Below are 17,409 nucleotides of genomic sequence, written 5' to 3'. Positions count from 1 at the left end.
CCTGTGGTTGATTTCAAGCTTCATAGCATTGTGGTCTGAAAGTATGCATGGTATAATTTCAATTCTTGTATACTTATGAAGGCCTGTTTTGTGACCCAGTATGTAATCTATCTTGAAGAATGTTCCATGTGCACTCGAGAAGAAAGTATATTCTGTTGCTTTGGGATGCAGAGTTCTAAATAGATCTGTCAAGTCCATCTGATCCAATGTCTCATTCAGGGCCCTTGGTTCTTTATTGACCATGTGTCTAGATGATCTATCCATTTCTGTAAGTGGAGTGTTAAAGTCCCCTGCAATGACCACATTGTTATCAATAAGGTTGCTTATGTTTATGAGTAATTGTTTTATATATTTGGGGGCTCCGGTAATCGGCGCATAGACATTTATAATTGTTAGCTCTTCCTGATGGATAGACCCTGTAATTATTATATAATGCCCTTCTTCATCTCTTGTTACAGCCTTTAATTTAAAGTCTAGTTTGTCTGATATAAGTATGGCTACTCCAGCTTTCTTTTGGCTTCCAGTAGCATGATAAATAGTTCTCCATCCCCTCACTCTCAATCTAAAGGTGTCCTCGGGTCTAAAATGAGACTCTTGTAGACAGCAAATAGATGGGTCTTGTTTTTTTATCCATTCTGATACCCTCTGTCTTTTGGTTGGCACATTTAATCCATTTACATTCAGTGTTATTATAGAAAGATACGGGTTTAGAGTCATTGTGATGTCTGTATGTTTTATGCTTGTAGTGATGTCTCTGGGACTTTGTCTCACAGGATCCCTCTTAGGATCTCTTGTAGGGTTGGTTTAGTGGTGACAAATTCCTTCAGTTTTTGTTTGTTTGGGAAGACCTTTATCTCTCCTTCTATTCTAAATGACAGGCTTGCTGGATAAAGGATTCTCGGCTGCATATTTTTTCTGTTTAGCACACTGAAGATATCATGCCAATTCTTTCTGGCCTGCCAAGTTTCAAAAGAGAGATCAGTCACGAGTCTTATAGGTCTCCCTTTATATGTGAGGGCACGTTTATCCCTTGCTGCTTTCAGAATTTTCTCTTTATCCTTGTATTTTGCCAGTTTCACTATGATATGTCGTGCAGAAGATCGATTCAAGTTACGTCTGAAGGGAGTTCTCTGTGCCTCTTGGATTTCAATGCCTTTTTCCTTCCCCAGTTCAGGGAAGTTCTCAGCTATAATTTCTTCAAGTACCCCTTCAGCACCTTTCCCTCTCTCTTCCTCCTCTGGGATACCAATTATGCGTATATTATTTCTTTTTAGTGTATCACTTAGTTCTCTAATTTTCCCCTCATACTCCTGGATTTTTTTATCTCTCTTTTTCTCAGCTTCCTCTTTTTCCATAACTTTATCTTCTAGTTCACCTATTCTCTCCTCTGCCTCTTCAATCCGAGCCGTCGTCGTTTCCATTTTGTTTTGCATTTCGTTTGAAGCATTTTTCAGCTCCTCGTGACTGTTCCTTAGTCCCTTGATCTCTGTAGCAAGAGATTCTCTGCTGTCCTCTATACTGTTTTCAAGCCCAGCGATTAATATTATGACTATTTTTCTAAATTCACTTTCTGTTATATTATTTAAATCCTTTTTGATCAGTTCATTAGCTGTTGTTATTTCCTGGAGATTCTTCTGAGGGGAATTCTTCCGTTTGGTCATTTTGGATAGTCCCTGGAGTGGTGCAGACCTGCAGGGCACTTCCCCTGTGCTGTGGTGTATAACTGGATTTGGTGGGTGGGGCCTCAGTCAGACCTGATGTCTGCCCCCAGCCCACCGCCGGGGCCACAGTCAGACTGGTGTGTGCCTTGTCTTCCCCTCTCCTAGGGGTGGGAATCACTGTGGGGTGGCGTGGCCCGTCTGGGCTACTTGCACACTGCCAGGCTTGTGGTGCTGGGGATCTGGCGTGTTAGCTGGGGTGGGTAGGCAAGGTGCATGGGGGCAGGAGGGACAGGCTTAGCTCGCTTGTCCTTAGGTGATCCACTTCAGGAGGGACCCTGTGGCAGCGGGAGGGAGTCAGACCCGCTGCCGGAGGTTTGGCTCCACAGAAGCACAGCATTGGGTGTTTGGGCAGAGCGAGCAAGTTCCCTGGCAGGAACTGGTTCCCTTTGGGATTTTGGCTGGGGGATGGGCGAGGGAGATGGCCTGGCGAGCGCCTTTGTTCCCCGCCAAACTGAGCTCTGTCATCCCGGGGCTCAGCAACTCTCCCTCCCTTTGTCCTCCAGCCTTCCCGCTTTCCGAGCAGAGCTGTTAACTTATGACCTCCCAGATGCTAAGTCGCGCTTGCTGTTGGAACACACTCCATCCGGCCCCTTTGCTTTTGCCTGCCAGACTCAGGGGCTATGCTTGGCTGGTGGGCCGCCCCTCCACCCCGGCTCCCTCCCGCCAGTCGTGCAGCGCACACCCCCCCTCCGCCCTTCCTACCCTCTTCCGTGGGCCTCTTGTCTGTGCTTGGCTCCGGAGACTCCACTCTGCTAGTCTTCTGGTGGTTTTCTGGGTTATTTAGGCAGGTTTAGGTGGAATCTAAGTGATCAGCAGGACGCGCGGTGAGCCCAGCGTCCTCCTACGCCGCCATCTTCCATCAATCCTAGCCAGGTAGCTTTAGACCAGTATGATGTTCTTTAAACTCCGTGGATTTGGGGTCTTTCCAATCTTTTTGCTCATGGTTGACTTTGAGTTTCATAGTGTTGTGGTCTGAAAATATGCGCGGTATGATCTCATTCTTTTTTTATTTGTTGAGGCCTGATTTGTGATCTAGTATGTGATCTCTTCTGGAAAAATCCTATGTGCATTTGAAAAGAAGGTGTATTCTGTTGCTCTAGGATGGAATGTTGTGAATATATGTTAAGTCCATCTGCTCCAGTGTGTCACTCAAAGCCATTGTTCTTGTTGATTTTCTACTTAAACGGTCTTTCCATTGATGTAAGTGGGTTGTTCATGTCCCCTATTATTATTGTATTATTATCAATGAGTTCCTTTTGTTTGTTAATAATTCTTTTATATATTTGGGTGTTCCAAATTTGGGGCACAAATATTTACATTTGTTAGATCTTCTTGTTGGATATACCCCTTTTTATGATATAGTGCCCTTAATCTCTTGTTAGACTTTGGGTTGAAATCTAGTCTGTCTGATATAAGTATGGCTACTCTGGCTTTCTTTTGATGTCCACTAGCATGATAAATGTTTCTCCATCCCCTCACTTTCAATCTGCAGGTGTATTTGTGTTGCAGATGAATCTCTTGTAGGCAGCATGAAGATGGGTCTTGCTTTTTTATCCATTCTGACAGCTTATGTCTTTTTGTTGGAGCATTTGGTTCATTTGCATTCAGAGTGACTATTGATAGATATTAATTTTGTGCCATTTTACTACTTCTTTTCTGGTTGTTTCTGGATATTTTCTCTGTTTCTTTATAGTCTTTGTCCCTTTTGGTCTTTCTCTCACAATCAAAGAGCCCCCTTTAACATTTCTTGCAGGGTTGGCTTAGTGGTCACAAACTACTTTAGTTATTGTTTGGGAAACTCTTTATCTCTTCTTCCATTTTGAGTGACAGCCTTGCTGGATAGAGTATTTTTGGGTGCATATTTTTCCATTCAGCACATTGAATATATCAAGCCACTCTCTTCTGGCCTGCCAAATTTTAGCAGAGATTTCTGCTGCTAATCTTATTGGTCTTCTTTTGTAAGTTAGGGACTTCTTTGGTCTTACTGCTTTTAGGACTTTTTCTTTATCTCTGTATTTTGCAAATATAGTTATGATATGTCTTCGTGTTGGCCAGCTTTTGTTGGTTTTGATGGGAGTTCTCTGTGAGGCCTGGATTTGGATATCTATTTCTTTCCCAAGATTAGGTATGTTTTCAGCTATAAATTGCTCCAAAAATCTGCCCTTTTTCCCTCTTTTTTTTCCCTTGGACTCCTATGATATGAGTGGTATTCCACTTTGTGGGGGTCCTGAGTTCATGATCCAATATTTTTCTTTCTCTTTTTTCAGTTTCATTATTTTCCATAATTTTATCTTCTATATCACTTATTCATTCTTCTGCTTCTTCCATCCTTGTGGTCATTACAATCAGTCTGTTTTGCATCTCGATTATAGCATTTTTTTTTTAATTTTGGCCTGATTAGTTTGTAGGTCTTTGTCTCTGAAATCAGGGACTCCCTGGTGTCTTCTATGTTTATCTCAAGCCCAGATAGTATCCTTATTATTGTTCCTTTAAATTCTATAGCAGGCATATTACTTATATCTGTTTGCATTAAATCACTGGCCATGATCTTTTCTGGTCTTTCTTTGGGATGAATTCTTCCATCTTGGCAATTTGTCTAAGTCTCTATCTTCTTCTGTATGTTCAGAAAGCCTGTTATGTTTCCTGATCCTTAGAGTAATGGCTTTATGAAGTAGAGGTCATATAATGTCCATGGTCTGGCACTTCACAAAGTGTCTCTGGAGTATGCTTTGCACTCTGCTGCTGTGTTATAGCTGCTCTACCCCTCAAGTCAGTCCTATGCAGAGTTTCCTCTTGCCTGCAGTGGGGAGTGTTTGGTCCATGGCCATAATGTGGTGAGTTTTAACTAGGTTGCTCTGGTCTGCCTGCTAAAAGAGACCTGATGCTATTTCCACTAGAGCTAAATCTTTGCAGAACTCTATGGTCTGTACACATGGTATGTGTGTGTGTGGGTGGGGGGGTTGTGCTGATCTTCTGGGGGAGGGGCCAGCTGTGCTGCTTCAGCAGCACACTTACCCGAGAAAAGCAGCACCTGTTGAGCATAAGAAGGTGGGGCTTGGTGTAAGGGGTTTATGCTGCTAGTGTTGGCACTGTGCTGCTTACTGAAGTCAGTTTATGCTGAGGAGAATGAGAGAGATGGTTCCTTCAGGCTCCTTTATCCCTGCAGAGGCAATGCCACCTCTTTCAAATGCACTCCCAAAACAAGGAACCATCTCTAGCAGTGCATCCCAGGTGATGTTCAGATCATGCCATCTGCCCGTCTGGCTGTCTTCCTTCTAGGCTATTTGCTCTCCTTCTCTACAGTAGCACTGCAGAGCCTTCTAGCCTCTACACTTGCCATGCCACACAGTTCTAAAACTTTAGCCTTTGAGCCCCATGATTGTAAAACCTCACAAAAATCAGCCCCTCTTATTTTCCCAGTGAGTAGCTTTGGGGAAATGTTTTCCTTGTGCGATCCCCTATGCATTCCTCTCTCTCTCCTCTCTCCATGACCAGGGCTGCCTCCCTTCTGGGGCACCCACGATCCTCTTCTCCCCCAAATCATGTCTGTGCACTTCCTACCTTTCATGTTGTGTCCTCTTCTCTCCCTCTAATTGTGCAGTTTGTTCTTTTAGTACTCAGATTTATTTTTGGATATTAAGAATGATTTGATATTTATCTAGCTGAGTTCAGGGGACCAGGCAAGCCTAAGGCCCTCCTACTACCCTGCCATCTTAGCTCTTTGTGTAGCCCTTTGTGTACTTTTTCTTTGGAGATGAATACTGAGGTATTTGGAGTTGATCAATTTACTTTTAAAGGATTTAGAAAAATATGTAGAGAGACGGAAAGCACGTGTAGTAAAATGCTAATTCTTGAATGTAGGTATGACAGTATGAATGTTCATAATACAAATTTTTTCAGTATTTTGTATGTTTGTAAACATTATAAACCAAAAGTTGTAGGGAAAATTCAAATAAAAAATAGGCTTCATTCTAATAGGGAAATACACACATGAGAGGAAAATCCATGTACTTTTAAAATTCACATAATTATTCTGCCTGCCAACCGCTGCTTTGCTAATCTATATATAATTATATCTTTGCCTTTGTAAAGTATTCCCACTGCCAACCCATTTTCTAAGGTAATAACAGACAGACACAAACTCTCATCAGCCAATATGAGGTTCCCAAATATCCAGTTCTTTTTGAATAGTACTTACAGTTACTATTAATCAGAGGTAGGAGAATGCTACAGGTTACCTTCCCCACAACCTCACTACCAGAGGAATATTACAATGGAAGTGATACTCAGGCCTTTTTCTGCTACTCATGCATAAAAACAACCTCTTCTATAAACTCCATGAAGTCCCAGTTCTCTTTCCTTTCAGATGCTCTGACTGCATTTGCATCAAATGTTCACTGGATGGAGATTAAATAATATAGCAACACAACTGGAGTCAGGCAATAAAATCCTGTGATCTATGCTCAAATGAAAGACTACTTTGTAATCATAGGCCTGGGCTATGATTCTAAAAGGTGTGGCTCTTTGGCTTACTAGATTCTTATTTTTGTAATAACACGTCTGTTACTTCTGAAGCAATACTGTACATTATAGAGATTAGAAAATACATAAAAAAATTAAAAGTAAAATCTCTTTATCCCCAGTATCCAAAACCACTGCTATTAATAATTAGTGCATTTTTTCAGATCATTCTGTGAATGTGTATTGATACACACACACACACACACACACACACACACACAATATTTGCATTTTTTTTACCAAAATTAGATTATGGTATTCTGCAACTTATTTTTTTCAGTTCAGCTATTTCTACTTTTCAGAAATATTAGCATTTTCCCATTGAACCAAAAATTCCCTGTGTAGATGGTGTGTTCAATCTAGTACTCCATAGAGTGCCACACATTATATCTACCTCATATATTATTTTCATATTCAAAAATTCTAGCACAGTCCCTTTTTTATTGACTTTGGCTTATTGATAAGACTAGATCCACCATTTTTTCCTGCAGAGCCTTACTACTTGTGTCTACTTTCTTTAGTATCATATTGTTCAGCTTATTCCCATATCTCCTTTATTTCTGCTAAAGTAGAGATTATATTTAAAGACTAGTTGAATTCAAATTAACTATTTTTTGACTAGAACATATAATAGGCAGTGTTGTGTCCCATATGGTATATCACATTTGAAGATGCATATTTGTTGGTCCACCCTACTGATGTTATGATTGACCATTGCTCTATTCTTCTAACCTATCTATGCAAGTTTGGTAGTGTCCATACAATATTTGTAGTCACTCCATATATAGTATCTTGACACATCTAAGCAATGAGAAATCACTTTACCATCAATCATGCTAATTTAAAAAGCCTCTGGTGTTGATTGGAGGTGCAGTTGTCTGAAGCTTATAGTAATCCCTCTGCCTTCTGATTAGAGTTTTTAAAATAGTAATCAATCACTCCTACTGTATGTAAGCATGTATTTACAATTATAATACTACAGTTATAACTAACCTATCCTAGAGTATGCATGAAAACTTACAAACATATATCAAATTTTATCAATTCTAAGGGGCACTTTTTTTCTAGTTGTAACCTGAATTCCAAATGCATCTTAGAATCAATAGTTTATTGGGTCACTTGGGTGACTCAGTCAGTTAAGCATCTGACTTTGGCTCAAGTCATGATCTTGCACTTCGTGAGTTCAAGCCCCGCATTGGGCTCTGTGATGACAGCTCAAAGCCTGCCTCGGATTCTGTGTCGCCGTCTCTCTCTGCCCCACCCCACTTTCATTCTGTCTGTCTGTCTCTCTTTCTCTCTCTCTCTCACAAAAAATAAACATTAAAAATATTTTTAAAACATTTTAAAAAAAGAATCAATAGTTTCTTAAAATTACTGTTGTCAGGCAGCAGAGCAGTTTTGATATAATGTCATAACCTTTACATGCATGAACTTGGTCATAGCCACTCATTTTGTAGTCTTTTGGTTAAATGATGTTCATTGTTGAGTTTAGGTTCTATTAAAATGTTTTACGATATTATATAATTTGACAATAAACTGATTGTTTTTCATACTTAGTGATCCATAAAATGATGATGTGGTTGCAATTGATGACATTGATGAAATTCAGGACATTGCACTGACTGTGTTGAAGTATTTTTAAAGTAAATTACAGTTGAAAAATGAAAAGAAATGAAATGAAAATAAAAAGTAAAGTAAAGCAAAAAATTTACAGGTAATATAACATCAGTAGAGGAAACCAAACCTATCTAACCTTAAGGGCACCCATGGAAACTGCTCACTTTGTGACAGACACTGACTCACTCTCTCCCTCTGTTAGTATCTTGTCCCTTAAAAATTCCTTTTTATTATGCAAAATTTCAAGTGTATACAGAAATAGAATAAATAGTGTAAGGAACCCTCATGTGTCTATCACCCAGCTTCAAAAGTTATCAACTTTTGTGGCCAACTGATGTAGCCAATCTTGTTTCATCTATATCTCTACCCACCTTCCCCTGTATTATTTTGAAGTAAATCCAAGACATCATATTATTCCATCCATAACTATTTTAGTATGTATATTGAAATAATGAAAACTATTTTTACATATAAATACAATTATCATGCCTAAACATAAGTTAGTAATAATTACTTAATATTATTATTTATTCTGTGTTCAAATTTCCAGTAGTCTCAAATATGTCATGTGGTTTTTCCTTGAATCAGGATGCAAATACTATACATACATAGTATCTATTGAAATGTTTTTTAAACCTATTTTAATCTTTAACAGAGGTCAGAAAATGTTTTCCACAAAGGATTAGATTGTACATATTTTAGGCTTTGTGAATTATATACATGCTGTCACAACTACTCAGTTCTACCTTTGCAGTACTAAAGTATCCATTGATAATATGTGAACAAATGGGCACAGCTATGCTCCAATAAAACTTTATTTACCAAAACAGATGGTAGGTTACATTTGGCTCAACAGCCGTAGTTTGATGACCCCCAATCTATAGCAGTAGTTCTGAAGCTTTTGTGTGTATCATAAGCACTTAGAGGGCTAATGAACACAGAGGCCAAATCTTAATACAATATAGGATAGGGCTTCTATGTTTTTACCATGTTCCCAATATAAAAGTTTCTTCATCTTTTTTTTCTTGTAATTTCTTGATTAATGGAAACAGATCATTTGTTTTTTCAAAGTTTGCTATGGTTGGATCAAGAGGCTTGCTCTTATTCCAGTTCTTTTTTTGATTTTTTTTTTTTGAGATATTTGGTTTTGGGGTTTTCTTTTGTGTGTGCTTTTTTTGTTTTGGGTTTTTGGTGATGGTGGTGGTGGTGGTGTTTAGAGTGGGGGAGAAAAGCACACTTTATACATTGTCCTGTGTTCTTCCAACAGTAGATACAAAATGTGTGGCTTTCTTTTTTCCCCATTACTTTCAAGAGACAGCTTTCTTAGATTCATTAGATGGCAGATCTTGAAGCCTCTTTAGTTCACCTAATAACTTGCTCATTTTACAGACGAGAAAATATATATCTAAGGATAGAAAAAGATATGCCAAAATTCACACAGCACATAAGTGATGAAACCAGATTTAATGAACTTCTTCAGTTTTTATGTTTTCCATATTTACTGACATATAATTGACAAATAAAATTTATATATATGAAATTATAAATAAAATTATATATATTTAAGATACATATACAACTTGATGGTTGGTGTGTGTGTGTGTGTGTGTATATATATATATATATATATATGTTATGAAATGGTTGCCACAACAACATCTATCAACTCACATAATTTCACTTTCTTCTTGTTGTGTTGATAACACATAAGACTTACCCTCTTAGCAAATTTCAAGTGTACAATACAGTATTGTTAATTCTATTTGCATTGCTATACGTTAGATCTCCAGAACTTAATCATCTTATATAACTGAAACATTGCACCTCTTGACCACCATGTCCCCATTTCCCCCTCCTGCAGCTCCTGGAAACCACCATTCTACTCTCTGTTTCTATGTTTGACTATTTTGGGATTCCGCATATAAGCAAGATAATTTTGTCTTTCTGTGGCTGGATTATTTCACTTAACATGTTTTCTAGGTGCATCCATGTTGTAGCAAATGGCAGAATTTGCTTCCTTTTTAAGGCTGATAAACATTCCATTGTATGTATATATTTAACTATTTGTCTATTGTTGGACACTTAGGTTGCTCCCAAATATTGGCTATTGTGAATAATGCTGCAGTGGGAGTGCAGATATCTTTTTGAGATAGTGATTTAATTTCATTTGGATTGTCTATGCAAAATGAACAAACATTTTAGAATCTCTAAATGTAGGGGCGCCTGGGTGGCTCAGTCAGTGTAAGCGTCTGACTCTTGGTTTCAGCTCAGGTTATGATCTCAGGGTCGTAGATTGAGACCTGCATTGGGCTCAGCGCAAGCATGCAAACTGCTTGGGATTCTCTCCCTCTCTCTCTCTCTGTCTCTCCCCACTATGTGTGTAACCCCCCCCCCTCAAAATAAATAAGTAAACTTTAAAAAAGGAATCTCCAGAAGTAGAAATAGAGTTTTATTTGAGCCCAAGATAAGGACAGTTGCTCAGGAAACATAGTCTTCACAAGGAAGAAAATGCTCCAGAAAATTAACAGTTTTTACAAGGCTATATAGTTTTTTACATCTTACAAAAGCTCAAAATATTATATATTTTGAAGATAGGCAAGAATCATGAGTTTTATCATAAATACAGGTGATGTAGGGCCACTGAGCAAATGGTCAAGAAAGAATTCTTGAGACACTTTCAGTGCAAAAAGGTGTTTTCATTAAAGCATGGGACAAGACCCCCAGGCAGGAAGAGATGCACTGTGACTGTGAGGATTGATTGACTATATACTTTCAAGTTGGGGGGTAGGAATAAGGGAAGTCTCTAAAATGATTTCCATATGTTAAAGAAGACTTAACAGGATCCTGGAGGTCTGACTATTGTCAAGCTAAGGTTGCTTTTAGTCTCTAGCAGAACATCAAGATTAAGTCAGCCCCGAGTTTCTTGAGGAATTTCACACTCTGCATGTCTCAGGCATTTATCAATGGGCTGCAAGTTGTAAGAAAATTTAATTTTATCTATGTTTTTCTTGCCTTTGTTCTCCTCATCATAGGGAGTAGGAACATTGACCAATATCTCAAGGACAAGATGGTTTTCCTTTATGCTACTCATTCAGAAAGCAAGTGTACATTGTATGTGTGGTAAGCCATAAATCAGGCTTCTGATTTTAACAAAGTTTATGTACATTCATGCTAAATAAGAAATCTAAAATGGCTTCCCTTGTATATAGGCCTTTAGAGAGTTTTTCTCTCATCAGCATATATTTCCAGAAATGGGATTGCTGGATCATAAGGTTGTTCTATTTTATAGACTCTCAAATCAAAATTATTTTTCCCTCAACTGGAAGCTTTTTACAACTTCCCTCTGATATCCACTTTTTAAAAAAATATTGATGTTCAAGAATTTGTACCCATTGTTTTTAGTCCATGTGGACTAGAGAATTTAAGGTTTATTTGCTGTCAAATCATATCACAAACTAATTCACTACTCACAGTGCCCTTTTGGTTTTATTCATCTTATGGTTTGGGGTGTGACTTATGCCCCTTAATGGTTCTCAAAATGTATAATCAAAGGAAATATGTCAAATGCAAAGAAATCTACCCAGAAATAGGTTATCTTCCAAATCTTATAGTGTTGTGAGATTTTTTATGTCAATACCCAGGGTTCATTGTCTTGCCACTTCGAAGAATGAAGAGGTGAACACAAAATGAGCAGCAGGCCAAAGTTTATTAAGGTATAACATTAAGAAAGAAGAATATTCTTAAAACTGTCTTTACAGAGAGGGGATGCCCTTGTTTTATAGGGTTCTGGTCACCTCCCTTCCCTTCCCCCTTTCTTCTCAGGTCTCATTGTTATTGGCTTGACAACTCTAGGTGCTGGGTTGTCCATTCCTGATTGGTTCAGTTCTATTGTGTAAGGAGTCAGACTGGTCAGACTGTCCCTCATATAACATAAGTTTTATGGTTTACTTTTTTTAGTTAGGTATGTTGATTGTCAAATTCCTGGGGGGAACATGAGAGGGAGTAGGTGGTATCTGTTACATTCTTAAGGGGGACCTTATATCCGAGGGGTTTTGCTGCAGTTAGACATTCCTAGAATTGTTCCAAAATTTGTTTTTCCCCACCCAGGGACCTGAGGTCCTAATCTTTCCCTCTCTGCCTATTTTATCCTATCTTTTCCTATCATAAGAAGGCCAAGAAGTAAAAGAATGTCCTAAATGGGATACCAGTGATGGGGTTTTGGAGTGGTGGGAGTCTGGATCTGATGACTAAAAAGAATTCTTGAGACGTCTTTGGTGCAAAAAAGAATTCTTAAGATGTCTTTGGTGGAAAAAGGTGATTTTATTAAAGCACAGGGACAGGACCTGTGGACAGAAATAGCTGCACTGGGGTTGTGAAGAGTGAGTGATTATGTACCTTCAGGTTGGGAGGGGGGTCAGGGATAGCATAAGTCTCTAAGGTATTTTGGAAACAAGGTTTCCAGGACCTTGAGGGGCTAGCTGCTGTTAGGAAAAGGTCATTCATTATTGTTTAGTAAAAATTCAGTCAGGAGACCCTTAAGATGTATATCAGTGGGCCATATGCTTGGAGGATGGTTACTAACATATATCTTGGGGGGTAGAGATAAAGGAAGATTCCAAAGGAATTTTTATATGTTAAAGTAGATTTACAGTGTCCTTGGGGGGTCAGGATAATGTTAAGCTAAGATTGCCTTTTTCCCTGAGCAACATATCATCATTGAAGCCGCTCAGTTCCTAGAGGAATATCACTCTGCATGTTTCAAGGACTTGTCAATAGGCAGTAAGGAAATTTAATTTTTCATTTCCCTTTGTTTCCCACATCACCAGTAACATCCCTTAGAGACATAGAAGGTGGTTTTAGCTTAAAGGGGCCCCCACACGGGTTTTGATTTCTTGAGAGGAATTAAGCAGGCAGTGGGAGGATATGTCATCTGAAGTGTATCTCAAAGGATAGACATTCTTTAGATCCAGGAAGAAGGAGACATTCTAACAATAGAATGACTGTAAGACTTGTGGCCAAACAAATATAGGTTTGAATCCTTGTATTTTCATGTATTCACAAACTCTGTGATCTTGATTAAGTGCTTTACCCTCTATGAACCTAGGCTTCAGAGATAAAACACTCTGCCTTTTTTGGAGTTGGGAGGATTAAGCAAGCTTTGGCACCTTCAACCAAAGTCATTTCCTTTCAAAGCTCACATAAGGAGATAAGCATTCACACATGTTGGAGGCTATCTTCTCAGGAGTGTCCTTGCCTTGCTACTAGTGGTTTAGCCATTCCGTATCTCTTGGTGGCTGTATAGAGTTGTTTTTCCATTTTAACATTTCAAAAAATTCTGTCATTAAATAAGGGTTAATTGAGGCACCTGGGTGGCTCAGTCAGTTAAGCGTTCGACTTTGGCTCAGGTCATGATCTCACAGTTTGTGGTTTTGAGCCCTGCGTTGGGCTCTTTGCTGACAGCTCAGAGCCTGGAGCCTGCTTCTGATTCTGTGTCTCCCTCTCTCTCTGCCCCTGCCCTGCTTACACTCTGTCTCTCTCTGTCTCTCAAAAATAAACAAATGTAAAAAAAAAATTTAAAAAATAAGGGTTAATTGTAGAAATATTTAAACTGTTAAAAGGGACCCATAGCCAGCCCAGCAATAACAAATGCCTATGCATTGTTGCTGTTCATCATCATGTGAATTTCACCAGCCTTTGTCATTGGCTTAACATTAGGATTTGTCTAAGGATTCTGTCCCTCCCAATTACCCAGTTAGTAACAAGAACCTGTTGATGGGGTCAACGTCTCAGGGGTCTTTACCTGAGCAGGGAGTTTTGAAAATTAGTGTTTGTGGTGGGTTGTCTCATAGCCTTACCTCCCCACCCCACAGCCAAACTGACCAAACAGCTGTTCACCTTTCATTTGGTTCCTCCAGTAGTATTTGAAAAAGCACTAGAAGCATTCATTTCCATGAAAAATAATTGGCACCTGATGTGTATGAGTCACACACACTTGGAAGTTGTTTACCACCTAGTAAAGGAGGCAGATAAAAAAACAGAAAATCGTAACATACTTGCTTGCCAATGGTATAAATCAAGAAGAAAATGGGCTGTGATAGCTCTGAAGGATATGTCATCTGAAGTGTATCTCAAAGGATAGACATTCTTTAGATCCAGGAAGAAGGAGACATTCTAAGCAGAAGGAGTGGCATGTAATAACATGGTACAGCCATGTTGTTAATCTAAGCAGTGTAATATATCAAGAGTGTCAAAGGTCAGCAGAGCCTGAATGGAGCCTCCTGTAGAGGTAACAATAACATCAGATCTTTCTGATGCAGTATTTCCAGGATACCATGCTAAAGCAATTTAGCTCTATGCAACTTCCCTCTAAGGTGGATACTATTTTTGCATGGGGAAAAATTGAATCCCAGAGAGGTTAGGTTACTAACACTGTTGCACAGCTATGTGGTAGTGTTAGGATTCAAACCCAGATCAGCTTCAGAGTCCAAGCTGTGCATTGGGATTAGAAACAGGCATCAAGTTGCAACTTTGAAGAGTTGGTCCTATCCTATAAATGATAGGAAACCCCTAAAGAGAATTTAAGCAAGGAGAGTGACTAGGGATTAGAACATTAGTGATTACAGGCTCTACTCTGATGAGACTGATGGTGATTTCAGGGAAATACCTTTCCTTCTTTGGAGCTCTTTGTTTTGTTTTCTTTTTGTTTTTGTTTTTGTTTTTGTTTGTTTTGGTGTGTGTGTGTGTGTGTGTGTGTGTGTGTGTGTGATTTCATTTGTAAAATGAGGACAGTGATAAAGGCTAGTTTAAAGTATCCCTTCCAATAAAAAGCTTCTGCACAGCAAAGGAAACAACCAACAAAACTAAAAGGCAACCAACGGAATGGGAAAAGATATTTGCAAATGACATATCAGACAAAGGGCTAGTATCCAAAATCTATAAAGAGCTCACCAAACTCCACACCCAAAAAACAAATAACCCATTGAAGAAATGGGCAGAAAATATGAATAGACACTTCTCTAAAGAAGACATCCGGATGGCCAACAGGCACATGAAAAGATGTTCAACGTCGCTCCTTATCAGGGAAATACAAATCAAAACCACTCTCAGATATCATCTCACACCAGTCAGAGTGGCCAAAATGAACAAATCAGGAGACTATAGATGCTGGAGAGGATGTGGAGAAACGGGAACCCTCTTGCACTGTTGGTGGGAATGCAGACTGGTGCAGCCACTCTGGAAAATAGTGTGGAGGTTCCTCAAAAAATTAAAAATAGACCTACCCTATGACCCAGCAATAGCACTGCTAGGAATTTACCCAAGGGATACAAGAGTGCTGATGCATAGGGGCACTTGCACCCCAGTGTTTATAGCAGCACTCTCAACCATAGCCAAATTATGGAAAGAGCCTAAATGTCCATCAACTGATGAATGGATAAAAAAATTGTGGTTTATATACACAATGGAGTACTACGTGGCAATGAGAAAGAATGAAATATGGCCCTTTGTAGCAACATGGATGGAACTGGAGAGTGTGATGCTAAGTGAAATAAGCCATACAGAGAAAGACAGATACCATATGGTTTCACTCTTATGTGGATCCTGAGAAACTTAACAAAAACCCTTGGGGGAAGGGAAGAAAAAAAAAAAGAGGTCAGAGTGGAAGAGAGCCAAAGCATAAGTGACTCTTAAAAACTGAAAACAAACTGAGGGTTGATGGGGGATGGGAGGGAGGGGAGGGTGGGTGATGGGTATTGAGGAGGGCACCTTTTGGGATGAGCACTGGGTGTTGTATGGAAACCAATTTGACAATAAACTTCATATATTGGGAAAAAAAAGTATCCCTTCCAGCCCTTAGAGTTTTTTGCTTTCAAACTAGGGGTGGAGAAAATGCTAGATTCCTGGCTGGCGAAGGTGGTATACATTTATCTATGTGCTTTATTGTTTTTTATATGTGCTTTATACATGATGTACTTCTTGCCTGGAATGCTGTCTTGCTTTTCTCCTGTCTTTCCAAATACTTTCTAACTATAGCTGCCCACCCTCCTTCTCTTAACTCCTACAGTGCTACTAAGTTAGATGTGTCTCACTTTGGCCCCTAATTATATACTAACTTTTATTCTTTGCTACTTGCTTCTTTTGTAGTATTTTATTCTCATATATATTTTGGACTCTCCTTTTTTTCCATACTATTTAGTTTCTCTTACCCCCTATATCACCTAACACAGTCTTGGTTGGTTACAAGGGGTCTTGGAGAAAGTCTTATTAATCATTTTCTTTCTCTTTTGGCAGTGTATGTGAGCACAGCAAAGATAATCTTATGACCCCCTCTAACATGGGGGTGATCTTTGGGCCCACTCTGATGAGAGCTCAGGAGGACACTGTTGCTGCCATGATGAACATCAAATTCCAGAACATCGTGGTGGAAATCCTAATTGAGCACTTTGTCAAGGTATGCATTCCCTGTTCTCACCATCACTTCTCCAAGCATGTGACATTTTCCTCTAGGCACCTTTTAGAGTTGTGTCTCCCTCCCTGGCTCAAATTGATAATGGAAGGAAATTCCATTTTGACACAATGGCATTTAATAACATTTCTCACACTGTGAAATTCATTCATTTAGAAAATATTGCTCAATTCTATAATTATTATTAGGCACCAGACTAGACGATATAGAAGAAGAAAAAACAAAAACTATTCATGCCTGTATGGAGCTAACAGTGTAATATGGTGATAGCCATATAAACAAATGAAAATGATAGATATAAAAGTGGTGCATGTACAATGAAACCATAAATAAAGCAATACTAATACTTATTTAAACCCTTTTTCATTTCAAAAAAATTTAGGGTTGTATATTTTATATGGCATGTAAAATATGAAGTATTGTACATAATAATTAGGTCAAATGGAAAAGGAGAAATAAGGATAGACAGAAAATGTACCCAGGAATGAGGCTAGACAAGAAATATTTTTTGACAAGTTCTGTACACTTGTTACAGATGGCCCATCATCAACCTCTAAGCTTTCTAGCAGCCAGTACCATCCTAGAAAAACATAATTCGATAAAAACTTTTTGCAGGGGAGGGGGCTAATAATATAACCCAGACAGCATCCACAGTTCAAATCCAAGCTCTGCCACTTACTAGCTGTATTTGGTGGGATACAGGTAGGCCTCTAAGACTCCACATACAAACACAATGGCTCCAACAAAAGAGACACTTATTATTTGATTGTGGAATAGTCCAGTGAAGTGTTTCAGGGCTGGTATGGTGATTTGACATGAGCAGGAACTCAGGTTCCTTCCTTCTTTCTTATTGTTCTGCCATCTCTAAGGTGCTGCTTCATCTGCATGGCCAAATACCTTCTGTGTTATATCATTTGAAAAGGTTGAAAGAAAGTCAAGTGAAGGATTCAAACCTTTCCATTAAGCCCATGACCTGGAAGCCCCATATACCACTTTTGTTTACCATTTCAGAATTTAATTCCCTTGTCACATCTGGCTATAAGTGAATTAGAGAAGTGTAGTTTTTATTTGGGACACTCATATGCC

The 17,409-nt window shown here is 38.9% G+C and overlaps 1 protein-coding gene across 7 annotated transcripts in view; it reads left to right on the top strand.

The window, feature by feature from the left end:
- The window catches only part of OPHN1 (oligophrenin 1), a 608,271-nt gene that overhangs the window by 443,951 nt on the left and 146,911 nt on the right, over nt 1-17,409 (top strand). For all 7 annotated transcript variants that reach the window (XM_047844278.1, XM_047844279.1, XM_047844280.1 and 4 more), the window contains exon 19: nt 16,149-16,308. In XM_047844278.1, the coding sequence (XP_047700234.1) occupies nt 16,149-16,308 (160 nt within the window). The remainder of the gene's footprint in view (nt 1-16,148; nt 16,309-17,409) is intronic.

This window comes from Prionailurus viverrinus, chromosome X (genome assembly GCF_022837055.1).
Source record: "Prionailurus viverrinus isolate Anna chromosome X, UM_Priviv_1.0, whole genome shotgun sequence".
NCBI lineage: Eukaryota > Metazoa > Chordata > Mammalia > Carnivora > Felidae > Prionailurus > Prionailurus viverrinus.
Note: the sequence above shows the minus strand (reverse complement) of the source record. Positions and strands in the feature narration are given on the sequence as shown.